Here is a 17859-nt window from a genome sequence, read left to right as displayed (position 1 = left end):
TAGAGAAAGATCAGCCTTATCCTTTAAATGATGTTTATAGCATCTGGGAGTTGATATGGAGCAGTTTCTGAAGAAGTGCCAGGATTTGCAGTTGCTGCAGTCTTTAGACACTGATATTCATTTGGCTACAACTAATGAAAATTGAGTCTTAAATAATTTGACATATATTCATCCAGAAAACCCACAGAAAAATAGTTGTCTCAAGTACACTGCTTAAGATCGAGTGTCATTGCTCATAAATTAAAGCATTCAGCTGTGTCAGCAGTAGTTGAACATGAGTATGTATTTTTGGTTAAAAAATTTAAAAAGGGTAATATTTAAGTTGGAGAAAGAAAAACTTAATGGAGAACTGGATCATCAGTATTCAGTACTTAGAAGAACAGCAGGTATAAGCGTTATGATTGTATAAGCTGCATGTATGAGGTGGATATGTTTGTAAAGTTATAAAGTTTGTAAACCGGAGGAGAGGAGAGAACTCGACTGAGTGGCTGGGAGATAGTCAGTGGCAACGAGAGGTCACACTGGGTGTGGATGACTAAAGGAAAAGGAGTCAGGGCAGTATGGGGAGCAATTGGAATATGAGGTACGTGTGAGGTGAAGTCGGGGGGGGGTCAGACTGAATGAGGTTGAAGCACCAGGTGGAGTTCAGTGAGTATGGAGGTGAATACTGGTAGAGTGAAGGTCGGTGGATATGGAGGCGAATACGGGAGGAGGCGGGTATGTGGCATGGAGAGAAGAGTTTGCTCAGCTCAAGTATGCAGGGACATGGAGGAAGAAACACGCTGAACTGGGGAAGGAACTAGGAGGAGGTGAGTAGCAACAACAATCAGAGATGACTTCACACAGACCAACAACTTAGCTGGAGCGTAGTCAAAGAGAGGCGAGTAGTTCTGCAGACTGGAAAGATGACATCCATTAGACACAGCAAGAGGAGCACACTCAGCTGGAGTGTAACCGGAAGGGGTGAGTAGTTACTGTAGAGGAGTAAAGCAAATGAAGCACACTTAGCTGGAGGGTAGTAGCTGCCGGCTGAAGACTAACCAGGAAGCGATGAGTCGTCATAGAAGACACGAGCAAAGACACTAACAGAGCACATGTAGGGTGGAGGCAACCAGGAGAAGGTTGGTAGCCGGGAGGAGAGGCACGATCACTGAACCTAGGGAGACACAATGATCTGGCAAAGAGGACACATCAGCAAGCAGCTTAAGTAGAGTCGGGCTAATTGTCCACAGCTGTGCCAAACATGCCTTGTCACCTTGACCAGCATGTGAGGGGCCGTAGGTGCCAGCTACGGACATGACATTCACATTTCCTTGAGGAGAAATGTGTTGTCTCAAAAGTAAAGCTTTTAAGCCAAATGTTTTATATTATCAGTTGCACTAGGTCTAGCTGAACTTGAAAATATATTGCACATTGTTAAAATCAAGAGGAAAATCTCTAAGCTAAAGAAAAGGGAGAGGGAGGAAGGACTCAGCCTGTGGTTTCTGATGTTAGACAACAACTTTCAGGTCCTGGGAGATAGTGGAGCCCAGGAACTTGTAGGACTCTATTGCTGATACAGTGTTACGGTGTATGGGGACGGGGGTAGGGTGGAGGAGCTCCTCCTGAAGTCCACTGTCATCTCCACTGTGGACACAGCTCCAGGTTGTTGCAACCACACCACAGGACCAGCTGTTCAACCTCCTGCCTGTAGGCTGACTCATCATCGTCTCAGATGAGACCGATGACCACTGTGTCATGTGCGAACTTCAGGAGTTTAACAGAAGGGTCCTCTGATGTGCAGTCATTGGTGTAGAGGGAGAAAAGCAGTGGGGAGAGCACACATCCCTGGGGGGTGCCTGTGCTGACTGACTGGGCTCTGGATGTGGTTTTCCCCAGTCTCACCTGCTGCTTCTTGTCTGTCAGAAAGCTAGTGATCCACTGACAGGTGGGGGCAGGTACAGTGAGCTGGGTTGGTTTGGAGTGGTCAAGTAAATGTAAAGGTGTCAAGTAAAATGCCCCTACAGTAATGAAACCTTGTTTCTGCCTACTTTCCTGGATTAGGCATCTGAGAAGATACCAGAACTGCTGAAAATTGTGACCAACAATGCTGTACTATATATTCATGGTTTTACGCCCTTAATATATTGAATAAATAATATAGTCTTGGGATTTTGGTTCCTTTGGAGTTCATAGTTGTTGGTCCTGCAGAAGACTTAATAATAAAAAAAAACTAATTTTTTCTTGATGAAATAAATGTGTACACCACATAAATGGATTGTAATAATATACTGTAAAATAAAGTATTAGTAATAGTTACGTTAATAAATACGTAAAGCTTAACATGATTTAATCCAGCATGTAATGCACAAAATATTACCATACATAGGCCATTTTCACAGGAACTTAAATGGAACAAAGCCATCATTAATATTATCACTTACACTGGTGCTTTTGCTGCTATGATGAGTCACAATATCTGCTGCTATAAAAGTGTAAACCCGGACCCTTGAAACAGAAACATCAAAATGAAATTCAGCCATCCCATCGTAGTGTCTCCTAATGACTGAAGGATATGCAGAGCTTTTAATCTAAAGGGGATTCACAGTAACATTCATATTTTTGGCTGCTAGCTGTCTATACACTGGTGTATATTTCCAGCATGTACGGCTATTCTTTTTGTGAGAATGGAACCTGGCAAGTTAAGCTTAACAACATAACTAAAAAAGCTAGAAAATAATTTTTGATTATCTCCACTGTGAATACGTCACCAGACCTGTATAGACAGCAGTGTTCTAATCTAACACAGCAAGCTGTTGTTTCTTGCTGTCATTTTTATTTTAAACATTATGGCGTAGACACAGTATTTCAAGTCAAATTTGCATAAGCAGGTGATACAAATTGCTGTTTTATTTAATTCTCAACAACTGCATTTAGCTGTTGTCGCATTCCATAGTGGTAATATGCCTAATCCTCCTCTCTTCCCACTGGAGACTGGCATTAGCTTTGCGAAATTTGGCATCCGTGAGAGAGCTTCTCTTAGTCTAAATCCCTGACAGATTATCTTTTTTCTATTTAACCCCTCACCCCCCACCCCACATATTTCTCTGCTTCATCTGCCTTTGGTTCATTGCACAAAGTATATATTATGCTTGGAGATGTCAAAACATCATCAATATGAAGGAGTCTTGAGAAGACTCTTAGTGTTTGGATTCTAATTCCTATTATAAGATGGAGGATTTAAGACCAGTCGAACAGAATTGATTTAGCTGCTCAGCTGGGAGGTCTTAAGTGTGCATGTTTTGAAACCAGCAAAAAAATAGTAGATGACATCTTAAATACATTCTATAACATGATGTAAATCAATATTCCTACATTTTTCTATTATACATGTTCTATTATACATAGGAATGGTCATTAATCCTTAGTAACAGGATTGAATGATATGAAGAAAAGAGATTCTGACTTCTGAATATGATTAGAATTTTAAACTGAAATTATTTAGCAAACATATTTGTATTTGAGGTCTACATATTATTAAACAAGATAAGTTTAAACTGAACATCTTTTTCTACATGAATAGGATCAAATAGAGTAATGCAGCTGTTTGAATTTATAATTAAAATTACAGCACTTGCCATTTGAATTTTTTTTTTTTATTATTGATTTGGATACAGAAACAATTCCTACTCAGTGTTAACATAAAGAGTTTCAGTCCAGTAATGCTGGACATATGATTATCTTTTTTTCTTGTTTGTGAGGAATGTGGACATGCCAGCAGTCCAGGCAGTGGTTTCACATTAACCCACTTACTGACGGAGGACAGTAATGGGCCAAGATATGCAGCACTAAACCAGCGAAGGCAGAGAAAAACATGTACATCTGTGAATAATATGGGGTTTTCAAATGAGACAGGAAATGCATTTAACACATCCATTACACCTCAAAGCATTTTTGGTGAGTAATGTAAACAAAATGCTTACATAATTTTGTAATAATGCACCTTTAAATAATGATATGAAAAATACAAATCTACAGGTATTCACAATGTAGGGTCTCACAGCATGGCTTTCACTTTTCAATAACTCTGCATTATAAATCATCTTAAAATATATGAAAAAAAAAAACGTCTGTCCAGAACAAAGCACCAACCCAACTAATGAGGGCTAGCATTCATTTTTATTTTGTACCAACACACAATAGCACACTCCAAAAGTACAGAAAGGTAATTTCTATGTGTTTTCAATGAATCCCAAACAGAGACTAAGGCCAACAATGAATTTGGGGTAATCAGCATAATATCTGTGAATCTGTGTTCTCCACTCTGTTTACATCACTCTGCTAGCCTTTTGTGCTGTGTGATATAAGATGAGTCTCAAATATTTCATGAGGAACAAACATGCAGAGGTGTGGCTCACCAGTATGTTTACAATAGATTTTAAAACAACAGTGGAGGTCTAGACCACAGACAAATGAGCTAAACTGGGTTCTGGATTTGCACATTATGGTATGAAAACAAAATTCATTGTTGGTTTTAGTATCTGTATGGGATTTGTGGAAAGTAAAAAAACAGAAAATCACCAGCCTTTTCTTCGAAGCAAATTAAAATTCAGCTCAGTGTCTGTGCACTCTCATTGCAGTCAACTGGTCGGAGCAGGAGATAAGTCCAAGTAAAATGTGGTGTGCAGATCAGAGACGGCATCTTATCAATTCTTTTATCTGCTATAATCATTTTGAAACTTGCCAAGAGAAAGCAACTCTTTGTCATAAGGCTAACTATTTAAATGTCAGCTGCAGTTTAAAGTGCAACCAGCACCTGCTCTTTAAAAATGGTAAAAGGTATTAACTTTAAACTGAAAGTGTTCTCCCTGCCTAGTAATTATTTTCTTACCCCAAGGAACTACAGTAAAATGAATTCATGGAATGCAAGTGCAAAAAAAGATAACCAAGCAAATTAACAGACAAATAAGGAAGATTAGGTAATAAAGTAAAATTATATCACAGCCCTCGGGAAAGAAGGATAGAAGGAAGGAAATATATGAATCAATTAAATTACTTAATCTGTGTATCACTCCAGGTGCATCGAGGACTATAAGCGTGGTCCTGATGGGAGGTCCTGCCTGCCGCTGTCTGAGGCATGCACCGATGGAATCGACTGTGGGGAAGCAGTGGACATCCCTGCTAATCAGACTGTGTTCGGAGACCTTTTCTACGGATACAACAACCACACCAAAGAGAGCAGCTCTGGTCAGATCCTCAAGGCCACATTCAGGTAATCACACAAGCACTTTCTGAAATGCAGCCTATGGGTCATTGACATATTGTTTGTATATCAGCAGGGAAACAGTTTGGCAGAATAGGGGATTTTGGCTCTAACAGTAGTGATAGCAAATATTTTACATGGAGTTCAACTTTGGTGAACTCAGATATGCCAGTTTGCGCCTTTGACCTATAGCAGGCTTTCTGAACAGTGTTGACCCTGGAGCGAACACGGAGCCAGAAGTTTCATAGCTTATTAGCTGTGGTGCACCATTCACTTTCATTGGACTTGTTCTGTCTCAGTGAAAAATGTTCCAAAAAAGAGTGATGATTTGTGTTATGAGATAAATAATGGTAGAAATCTGTATTGTAAATAGCTGTATGTACAATACGTATTGTTCAGTGATGGAGCTAAGCTAACAAGTTTGCTAACCGATGTAAGCTCATTAGCTCAGAGAGCTTTAGCTTTTTTTTAAGCAAAGTTCCAGCTGAGACCATAGAGAAAAGCTCTAGGAGCTATTGTAATTGATCAATGGTTAGACATGTAATTATTCACTATGCCATCAAACTTCCAGCTATCTCCAAATCACAGCAGGTGGATCAGGGAGTGCACAAGCTCATGAAAAGCGTGCATCTGAACATCCAGTAACATGTGGCAGATTTTTCTTTGCTGCAAACAGTAATAAATAAAGACTTTTATGATTAATCTGCAGTTCTGTGTTTAAAATAGACCTAACTTACATAATTATTCTTGTCAATAAAAAGATGATGTATTCCCTAAAGTCAACAATTTTAAATCATGGGAAAACATTCAAACCTATATAGATACACACAAACCTGTTATTGTTGATAGTGGTGTTAGTTTCCTAAGTGCTATCCACTGCAACCTTTCAGATTTTTTTCAACTTAGAATGTGGCTTGAATCACACAATGGTAAAATGAGAACAGTTTAAGTGCATACATAATCAAGAGGTAGATGTGCCTCCATGGGCTGTAAAAGAAGGTCAGATTGAATCTATATATTTAAAATTTTCCATGATGGGACATAGATTTTGTGGTAGATTTCAATTCCCTCAATAAAAAGGATAATAATGATAGTAAAGCATTCCACTGCCAGGGACTGTCCTCTATAAAACACAGGACATCTCAGCCAAAGAGAGAGAGGAAAGCCTAAAAAAACCCTTCTATCACCTCTTTAGAAGCATACATATCTTAAGCCTCACTAGTCCAAAGAGATGCTGCGTCCCTTTTTTAATTTGTACAGGTTTTGATGTGGCCTGTTGACTGTTAGGAAGGTGGTTAATTATCCACTGTCCACATGCTGCAATCCTTTCCACTGAACTCAGGAAGCCAGAAGGTCATGAAATTCTTCTGTGGCCCAGGAATTTAATTTGGGCCATGCATGGATTTCACCACCCGCAGGCAGCTCACTCACCTGGGGGATCCACCACTTGAGTCACAGAGAGGGAGGGACAGGTGAAGCAGAAGAGTTAATATCATCAAGAATCTAAATCTCAAATGCTCTGATCTCATTTGAAGGTGGAGTGGAGAGAGGGTTGTAAGAGCAGAAATGCTTCTTGTGCAGATGAGGTGGTGGAAGAGGAAGGGAGACTCTTTAGGGAGGTGTGGTTAATGCAAGGCCTAATTATAAGAGATGGCAGCAAATGAATTAAAATTGACCAGGAACCTGTGTGCTAAAATTACATTTAATTAGACTAGATGAAAGTTTGAATGTAAAATGAACAAAAGCTATGAAAAGAGGGAATTGCAGCTGAGCAGTGAAGATCCACTAGGGGTTTTAAATCAGTGAAGCAGTCAGTCTAGGACTAGTTTTGCAAAACCAAAAACACTAATAAAACAGTGTGAAAGACCACTTCTAACAATATGAGGAGGTAAATTTGTCCCAAAGGAAACTAAATGCCAGATTTAATGTTGCAATGCAAAAATTACTGATTCTGGTCAGTATCAAATGGGTGTTCAGGTAGCTAAATGAAAAAGGAGGTTCCCATTTCACTGCTGTATTTATGATGTATCAGACAGAGCCTCCATTATGTTGCAGTAACATAGAAAATGTTGTATGTTAGGTGGAGTTACTATTGAAGGGGCTCTCCACTGATTATAAAATTACTGTACTTGTCATAGGTAAGACCAGCTCAGCCTTATTTCAAGTAAAGAGAAAATAATTTATGTGATATCACTTGAATTATTGCCAACATTGAGTGTTGATCCTTGCAGATATTACCATTTACCAGTTAGTGAGAGTCACACCACTGAGTTGTATTATGGATACTGTAGGACCACATAGTATTATCAAATTTAAATCCAACATCTTTACCTGTTTGGTCCAAATTCTTTCATATCCTCTAGCAAATCCATTTACTGTAGATTTAGCATTTATCAATTGCAAGTGGACATTATTTTTGAAAGGTACTGACTTGAAGGCTGTGTGATTTATCCCCCATTCCTTACAGCATAGTCACTTTTCAGGTGAGAAACTTGGCTGGGGTGCAGCGTACGAACAGTTTCAGCAACTAACATACATATAAGCTCAGCTATGTTTTCAGACCAATTTAAAATATCCCATACCTATCCTTTAATGTAAATTAGCTAGGGCTCATATAATCTGATACCAGTAATGGTTGCCATTTTAACCAGTAGAAGTGATGGCCAGTGTTGACGTTTTAGTCAACTTTAGTAAGAAGCCTGCTAACATTTTGGAGCCAGCAATCAGAACTCAGCTCCAATTATGGGAAATATATGTGGAATAAAGCAACAAATGGTGTGGGGTGCCCAGTGGTATAACATGCACACACTCATAAAACAATAGCCAGGGCACTCAGGTATTCACACAAATGCATGCTCATACACATTTAGCCATACACGCGTGGCCACAGTAGGTGTTTGGACTCCCCATCTATTTGACAGTCAAGCACTTTCAGCTGTATCTCCAGAGAGCATCATCACACACCCAGAGCTGGTTTGATTCACTCCACCCAGCATGCCTCCCTTATGCGTCTGCTTTCAAGCTCACCGACCCTGAAATGCTTTTCATGTTTCTCAGAAAGGGAAACACAACTCTCCCTCCCTGTGTGGGAAGCTTCCCCTCCCGCTTCACAGGTACACTTGTTATTATCATTTGAAAAACACAGGGTTCATTCATTTGTTCTCCTCCTAGGTAAAATTCTGTTATATTGATGTCATTGGCAGCAAGCGGATGGGGCACAAGATAGATTTTGATCACAAAGCAACATGAGATATATGTCCGTGCCCAGGAAGATGGTCCTATCACAGTGACATCCTGGGTGCACTGGGCATGATATGATCTAGGCTCATATTACAGAGCTGTCTCTGTTGGAATCAGTGGACTCCAGTAATGAGATGTTAAAAAGCTAACCTCCTCGCTTTACTCCAAACACTGTGCTCCCTCTCCTCCTATCCTCTCCATTCCTCTCTCACATGATACACTCAGAGCAGGTTTTAATGAATATTTTAGTGCTCTTTGTTCTCATTCTGGTGGCTGCTTGAGGTCAGTGATTAAGACAGTGTTCCCACCTGAGATACCACCCCCCACCCAATCTAGCCCACCCCCTTTCATTTTTTGGCTCCCCACAGTCTACTGTACCACACATTCAAGGTCCCCCACTCAAGAGGAATAATCCTGTCATTGATTCATTTAATTAAAATCTGAAAACTGATGAAGGGGGTGGAGTGGCAAAAGGGAGATGGTGGCCCCCGCTGGCTCTTACTGAAAGCTGTTAGTTGATTCAGTCACACATTCTGGGGGATCAGTGTAAAGCAAAGTGTAAAAAGTGAAAGGGTTGTTGTCATTTTTGAATAATTCATGCTTCACCACCTCTCCTACTGTACTAAAGAAAAATGTCATTGCTAAGCTTTGGCAGTTTTAGCAAAAGTTTTTGAAACTTCAAGAGAGATTTCACTTTGAGAAAATTAATTATGGCACCCTTACTGTGCTTAGTGGCTGTTACATGGCATCATCTAACAAAATTAATGATGAAAATTGTCTGACATGCTGCAATATGAATTTACCCTATACTGTACTTACTGTAAGATGCATCTAAGAGAGAGAGAAAACAAAATACAACATTCCTAGTTTGTTGTCACGGTTTGGACCGTTGCTTCCTGTTTTTGTGTTGTTTTTATCCGTATCTCCTTACTGTTCTGCCACATCAATCCAATTAGCTGTGATCACCTCCACCTGCAGCTCGTTAGTGCCGGGTTCAGCTCCCTACATATACGCCGCTCTTTCTGTTTGCCCCTTGGGGGGTTTATTGATGATCACACGCCTTGGTTCCTTATGTCTACACTACCCCCTACCCGAGTTCCAGCTCTCCATTTCCGACCCTGTATTCTCCAGTTCTCCATTCCTCAACTCTGCGCTCTCCAGGTCTGCATTTCCTAGTTCCCCATTCACCTGCCTTTGTCCCCAGTTCCATGCTACTCGCCTGCAAAGCCGACAAACGACGCTGATGAGCAACACCAACGAGGTATTGTCACCTACAGTGTCTACTGTGAAGTCTCCTGCCTGCTAGCCACAATGTCATTTGTTCTCCCCCCGATTACACACCTCGGTCCTCTTGTCAACTCATCTGCAACGCCAACAAGCTTCACTCGCCTGTACACCACGGTCCTCCAGTCCTCCTGGTGCCTGCTAACTTGCCGCACTTACCTGTACGCCACAGTCTTCTGGTTCCCCTGATCCCTGCTGTCCGTCTTCCACAACCTGCACACCAAGGTCCCCCCAGTCCTACTGGTTCGTCCCCGACCTACCCCATCTCTTCGCTGCTCTTCCTGCCTGTCCTGTCCAGGACCAACCTCGCCTTCTTGTCTCATCTAGAACCTGCTTGGACTTTGTCCCCTTTCTCCTCCACCCGGTATCCCGCGCCCTATGTATTTAAATAAACTCTCTTTTGGTTCCAGTCCCTTGTCTGTGTCCGCACATTGGGTCCACCTGTACCCGAACATCCGTAACATTTGTGTGCATTGTTAAAATGACAGCTGAATGTGCACATGCATGCTTTCAGCAGAAACTGACAGATGTTTGACTCTAGTGTTAATGAAATCCAAAACAGCCTAGTTTTTCATTGTTTTGAGCCACAGATGTACATACAGTAAACGGTAGTACTGTCAGTTTCACTTTCAGCTTGCATTATTCTGCAAAAGTTTTTCTGCTCCACAAGCTCAAGATACACGAAGAAGCATCATCCTTAACACTTTGCTTTGTTTCACAATACCAGCAGCTAAGTGTAGTACATGGTTTTTGAGCCTGATTTCCTAATTACTGTTGCTTCTCTGTCCACACATAACCATGCAAATAAAATTCCATGTAATTACGAATATTGGTTGTAGCCACTTAAGTGCCGTTTCTGCATCAGCCAGTTCTGTTCTCAAGCTGTGACTTACCCAAAGGCAACAGTTTGCAATTTGTAAATTTTTGTGTGTTTGTTTTTTCCACACAGTTTAGGCTCAGAACACTGCATGAATCAAACTGTATATTATGCACAGTGTAAACCAGTGTAACCAGCATGAACCAGTAAGCCTGTTCATGTTTTTAATGACATTCGCTGGGCATAATGTTAAAGGGGAAAGGCTTTTATCACATTTTTTCTAAATAAAATAAAACTGGTTTTAAATGGGCTAACCACAAAAAACACACATTTAGTTTAAACACAATAACAAAGATAATTCCTTAATTTAATAACTGGTATCAGATATGGCTACTGGTGAGAGATTCCTGGCATACAGGAAGTTGAAATTTGAGAGCAAACTAAACTGCAGCAAATGAGTCATTCATTCAGCAATGTCTGGACTGACAGTAAATATTTTGCTTCTCTCACTCTACTGGAATGATATTTTGTTTTCACAGACCAGCTGGGTTGGGTCCAGTAAAGCTCCAGGTTATATGCTGAAGTGTATTCCTACTTTATCACCACCTGGGTCTTAGGTTTGCTTTTCTGGTCATGTCTAATGGTAAATATTACATGCTCATTAGTTGCAGAGACCTGGAAACATAACATCATTACAACATCATTACATCATATAAATGTGTGGTGGGGTATGAGCAGATGATCAGAGAGGTCTTGACATGACAAAGGTAAATGATAACATTGTTAAACATTCATTATCAGTGTTGGTTTTAGTTCTCACCCATTACTATGGTGAAGCATTGCACTGTTAAGTCAGTTGAGGGACTATTTATGTACTACTATTAAGGTTATCGTAAATTTAGCTCCTCATAGATTATAGCTACATTTGCACCACCCATGGAGCATACAAAGTTACCTATATCAAACACACCCTCCCAGCATTCACTACTGTGGAACTTTTTGCTTCAGGAAAAATGCTTGTGTGTTCATTTTTCCTAATTTACTATAGTAGGAAGGATTATAGGAAGATGGTTGGTAGTCTATTGTTGGCCCAAGCAACTGGTTGCCCTTTTATAGGAATTCAGTTATGGAATGAGGGCCCAGTAGTATGGTCTGCACCTAAGCCAAGAACTATGTTGTTCCATCATTGGCTGCACTAATTGGTATTTAGGTAAATAAAGTTTGGGTCAGATTATTTTGTGAAATGTATACTGATAAAACCACAGTGAATTATCATCCAACTGGCTAATACTTCCTGTCATTTTACAGTACATGTCGAAGTGTCCTTGAGCAAGACATTGAACCCCAAGTTGCTCCTGGTGGATGTCAGCAGTGTTTGAAATGTGTGAGCATGGGAAATAGTGTAATGTACTTTGAGTGTGCATCAATGCATAGAGAAGCGTTAAGTATAAGACCATTTACCAGTTTTTCTCAGAGGTAGCAAGTAGCTATTTTCAGCACAAATGCTCTGATAAAACAATTATACAATTCCTGACCAGCACCAAAGGCCAGGGAAAGTGAAGGACAAGCATAATGGAGTGTTTAGGAAGGAAAGAGTCATGAATTGGTGGGGACCAAAATAGAGCAAGAAGACTAATGAATGTTGGACTTTTTCAGCTGTCCAGAAACATAACTCTAAATGCATGCTAATGTTGTTACTGTTGGTCATTCGTGGAAGCAGTGAACGAGTAGGCAGGACTACAGGCAGACAACTGTACTGATCAAAAACCTTTATTATAATAAAGTCAACAGGTAACCAGAAGTGAGTGTCTGTAGAGTCTGGTAGAAAGGGTCAGAGTAGGTGAAGACAGGACTAGGGGAGTGTAGTTGGAACCCACGGAGAGGAGATCTTGGAGATGGTTTCAGGAACTGGGGTCAGCAGCCAGAGAGCCGAGAGGAGATCAGAGCAGAGGTTTTGGTGTCGATATAACTGACCTGGATGCTAGGCTGAGTGGGTTGCCAGTGACTGGGGAGACTGCAGCCTGTTAGCAGAGGAAATATTGAGAGTCGATGCTGGAGATTTGAACCACAGGAGATGATGGGATGGCCGAAGACAGACAGTCCACACTCTGCAGAGACAGGCAGGTTGGAGCGGAGGCAGCTGAGAAGATGATTGCTGCGCTGTTGTGGAGTCGAATGTAGGGAGCACGTGCAGCCTAGCTTGGAGGGACAAGGAACATGTAGCCGGGAAACTCAGGAGAGGTGAGTGGAGACAGTGTAGCTCAGAGAAGGCAGGCTGCGAGTCGATTTCAGTGCTGAAAACAGAAACACTTGGAGAATAGGGAGTGGAAAAAAGAAATGGTGAAAATGCAGGATTAAGTATTTAATAAAACTGTTATAATGATGAAGAAGATTTTCAATATATTTGCAAATTATGAGTTTGGAGTCAAAATAACCAGAGGACTATGGATCCCAAACTGGGGTGAAATAAATAGTCTGCTTTGGTCCTGAGACACCTGAATGAGTTACATTACTGTCCATGCAAATTCTCTGTCATCCAGGTCATGTATGCTGAAAAAACGTAGAAAAATCATCTGGACTTGGTTTTAGGTAGAAGATGTTTCACCTCTCATCCAAGAGACTTTATCAGTTCTGTCTGACTGGTGGTGAGCAGGAGATATTTATCCCCCTGGGTGGTGTTTCAGTCCTTCGATGGCCAAAAATGTCCCCTAATGACTGATATGTTGCGGTTCCAGTCCTTTGACGGCCAACAATGTCCTCTAACAGCTGAGTCGATATAGCCCGCTATCAGTGAGCGTCGTTACCTGGCTTTGAACCCTCACATGTGGACCAATGCCTATATCCTGGTGTGAATTAGGGTGGGAATGTTTGGGCAGAGATTTCAAAACAGAGTTGTAGATGGATGACAAGTTGTGTCTTAGTCCACCACCCCTATTTAGCGAGGGGTGTTCTATTTGGACAAAAATAGCTTCCTTGACTCTTCTCTCAAACCAGCAATGTTCTCTGGAGAGGACCTGGAATTCACTGTCCTCGAAAGAATGTCCTTTGTCCTTCAGGTGGAGGTGGACTGCTGACTCTGGTCCAGTGGGCTATAACGACTCAGTCATTAGGGGACATTGTTGGCCATCGAAGGACTGAAACACCACCGATGGGGATAAATATCTCTTGCTCAACACCAGTTGAACAGAACTGATGAAGCCTCTTGGATGAGAGGTGAAACGTCTTCTACCTAAAACCAAGTCCAGATGATTTTTTTCTATGTTTTTTTTACTTATATTACTGGTTTATTTAAGTTATTCTGCTGTGGAACCTTGCTAACCTAACTGACACTGAGACAAAGAGTGATGGAGTAGACAAACTGAATGAGTTCAAGCCAGAGTCGCTGGCAGCAACAGGCAAATGAGGACATCAGCTCACAGACCGAAGATGAGTGGCATTGCAGCAGAGCAATCACCATAATGAATATGACATGCTTAATGCGAGACTTTGTTTCTTCAGTACACTGCACAGCTGAGCATAATTGTTAATCTGTATTGATTCTCCATTAATGGTCTACAAGAAAGTATTGTTTTGTAATCTGGCACTTATGAGAAACACTTATTTATCCCTCTTGTGTCTACTCTGTGCTTCCTGCTTTCATTATAGTACATCCCCCTTGTTAAATTTTTTTCAGACTCCTTCATTTTTGTCTGTCACCACAGTGTTATTTTATAGTGATAAATAAAATAAAAATTATACAGGTAGCTACTGTGTATCAGCATCAACAATGTTGTTTACATTTACAAATGTTTTATAAATGATTTGGTGTTTAAGAATGGGGTTCAAAGAGTTGTCATGTTGTCAGGAAGTGCAAAGTTTCCACTATTCATGTGATTTCTAGACTACTGTAGGGTTTTCAGAATCAGAAATTCAGACTCCGATGAATTTAAGTTGTTTTGTTTCCTGGCATTACGACATGATCTTACAAAGTTCTCCATATGGGTGTCATTATAGTAATGTGCTACAATTCATAGAACTTTAGAGTTTTTGACGGCAACCAGGGTCCTGAATCTTTTTGTAAGTTCCTGACTAAAATGCTGTATAGAAACAAAGAGAGACGTGCACACTTTCTGTGTCAGATGTGTTTTAAAGTCCTCAATCGTGAAGTTGAGTGTACACGCAGGTGTAATTTTTACTCCCACAATTGATGCACTCTTAATAAGCAGTTTGCATATTAATATTTCAACTTTCTCCACAAGTCTTTAAGCGTGTAGATGAAAACATTGTCAAAAAAGAAGTGTAATTTTATCTTCTTCCTGTGTCACATCAGTGAGGTTCTCCAACAAGTCCACAGCAGTCATCTTATAAGCTATTTATAGCATGTGTAGTGTCATTTATTCAACATCCACATGTAATTAATGCACAGTGTAATCAGTGGAGTAAGCAAAGAAATTAGTTGAACACAACAGCAACATAAACACAACAGAACAGAAACACTCCTCCAATCAAAATATAAAGAATTTTAATAGAGTACACAAAAGCAGTTGATTGAAATTCATATTATAAATGTTCCCTCAAGTGACATATTGAAGATTACAAAACATCATCCACCATAGTCAGTGACTGAAACTGAGTGACAACCTAGAAATCATATTTATTTCTCTGGAGTCTGTCTCTCACCTTATTTTTGACATATGCTTGAGATGCACACATTCATACACTTGATGAAATTGTTTATGCATCGTTTTTCTACATCTGGCCTGAATAGACAGACACCACATTTTAACTCTTTGAACTGTCTCGATTTGTAAATTAGTGCTACTGTTTTTGTCCTAGAACAATAAATGTTTAAATTTGCCAGATTTTCCACAAATCAGAATTTTGGGCAAATCATATTTGATTGTAATATGTGTGACATTTTTTCAGTGGAGTGCTCACTGCTTTTTCCCCATCAAATATCCAAAACAGGTCACTGAAAAAACTTGGATGACAGTATCTTATGCTGCCGATTTTTGACATTTTATCTCCTCATCCTCATTTTATCAGTCCCATTTACATGACTGTATTTCACATTTCTCTATAGCCCTCCTTATTTTCCCCACTGTTTCCCATCCCCCTCTCTTCTCTCCCCATGCTGGACGACCGAGTCTCTAAACAGGACCTCCTATCATGTCTCTCTTCACACCAGGCAGAAGAACTTTGCCCGAGGCATTGAGCAGCAGCTCCCAGATGGCATGGTTGTAGCATCAGTGCCAACGGAGGTTCAGTGTCACGAGGAGCTGTCAGACCCTGTGCCCGACCCAGAATACCTCACAGGTATAAACCATATTTTATAGCTCTCAACTGTGCAATAATACTTTATCACTGGTCAGGTGGAAATCCTCATTACTTAAAAAAAAAAAAGTGAACTCAGAGCTTGGTAATTAATATGGAGTACTAGGAGGAGCCCAGGAGTGAGCGTGAGAAGATATTCTGTGCCACAGTCCTCATGTAGCTGTTCTACTTGGTTAACAATACCTGAGACAGAATTTGATTTGAGCTGGGTCCAAACTATATGGCAGGGCATATTAATACAGTATCTAATACCCAAGCTGGTTCAAGACTTTGTAGAAGCTTGGATCAAGTTGTGGTGCTTCATAATCGTCAATGCTGAAAAATATAGTTTTTGAAGCAAAGTTCAAGGTGGTTCTCACTCCATTTGAAACCCTGTCAGCTAGAAATTATGTTTAAAGAGAAGGAACACAGTGACATCCAAATTACATTTTTTATCAACCTAAATAGGAAATGGTGTAAACTAAAGTATCATAAAATGTTAATACTGAAAACTAAATAATAATCAAACGACAACATATTCCATTTGCTTGTATCCACAAAAGTATGATTAAACATTTTATGGCTGGCTTAGTTTAATTCTGAGAACAGCGACTTGAAACCCAAGATAAGACTTGTTTACTTAATCAACAAAACTACCGTCTTTCTCTAACACTAACATGCTTTAGTTGCGTAAACCTGCCAACACGTGGGATTGTGGTTGTTGAAACACAGTCTCTGGTGTCAAAGTCCAACCACCTCCAACCTTCGTGCAAGAAATACCATTTTTTTCCCATTTATTTTATATTTTCAGACATTTCTAATACAGGTCAAGTTGTTTAATCAAGTTACATAACAAGCAAATTATTTTGAAAAGGCAGTTTGATGATTTCTTTTTTTTCTGGCCTGTAAGTGTTGGCTGAAAACAGCCTTATCAGTCATATCAGAAGTCAGGAATAATAAAAAAAAAGAGGATGGAGCACTGCAAAATTCATACTGATATTTTATACTGCTCTCAGCTGAGACTATGCTGTTATATTAGATGTCAAAAACATACTGTCAGAAATGAAGCCAACTTGTTGCCCATTAAACATCTGAATAATTGAATGGCAACATTTTAGAGTAATTCACATGTGTCTTAAGTGTTCTCATTTTTAATAGCATTGGGGGTTTTTTATTTCACCTTGGAATGACACTGACAAGTATAGCCTTACAGAACACACACACACACACACACACACACAAAATCACCCATATACAAACGAACCGTCTGTGTCTCACAAGGAGTTTATGCTCCTCAGCTCATCATCCAACTCAGCAAAGAACTTGTAGGGACAATAGGGGGAGCATTTGTGAATAAATAAATAAATAAATTTAAATCTGAGAAGCATGAGAAGGAAATGGGAGGTGGAGGTTCATGTTGGGATTCATTAGCCAGTGGCATCAGAAGCCATCTCGCTGTTCTCTTCATTAGCAGCGTGGCACATGGCAGCGATGTTTGAACAGCACCCAGCTGTCCAGTGTAGACCAGCTGCCATTAGCACAGGAACGGGCAGAAAAAAGATGAGGAAAAGTCCTTGCTGTATATCAAGTATTTCCAGAAGGCTACTGGTTTGTATCATCCATCTGGATGCCTCATTATCCACTGAGTTTGACCTCTTTTCCTCCCTTTACTTGTTTTACTGTTTTATATTCCAAATGTTCAAAATCATGCAAAAAAAAAAAAAAAATCTTAGGAATAAGTGTTTGACTGCTAAGTTGAATAGCAAAAAAGTCATGTTGTTAGAAGAACAACTCTTTTTAGAGAAAAGCTGAAAAGAGTATTTCTCTTATTATTTTTCCAAGCTGGCATTTAAGTTGTAGAACAGGAATTCTATAAAGAGCAGCCCTCTGTAATGGGGAGGAGATCCTCCTGCCCTTCAGCACAGGTAATAACCTATTTCTTCATGTTTGGAGTGCAATAGAGAGTACTATAACAGAGTGCAAA

At 40.1% G+C, this 17859-nt stretch overlaps 1 protein-coding gene across 1 annotated transcript in view; it reads left to right on the top strand.

Annotated features, from left to right (window-relative positions):
* The window catches only part of astn1 (astrotactin 1), a 448006-nt gene that overhangs the window by 238497 nt on the left and 191650 nt on the right, over positions 1-17859 (top strand). The window contains 2 exon segments of the mRNA XM_020613364.1: positions 5057-5251; positions 15751-15878. Of these exon segments, the coding sequence (XP_020469020.1) occupies positions 5057-5251; positions 15751-15878 (323 nt within the window).

This window comes from Monopterus albus, unplaced genomic scaffold (assembly GCF_001952655.1).
Source record: "Monopterus albus unplaced genomic scaffold, M_albus_1.0 scaffold133.1, whole genome shotgun sequence".
In the NCBI taxonomy this organism is placed as follows: domain Eukaryota; kingdom Metazoa; phylum Chordata; class Actinopteri; order Synbranchiformes; family Synbranchidae; genus Monopterus; species Monopterus albus.
The sequence above is the reverse complement of the archived record's forward strand: the minus strand, read 5'-3'. Positions and strand labels throughout refer to the sequence as shown.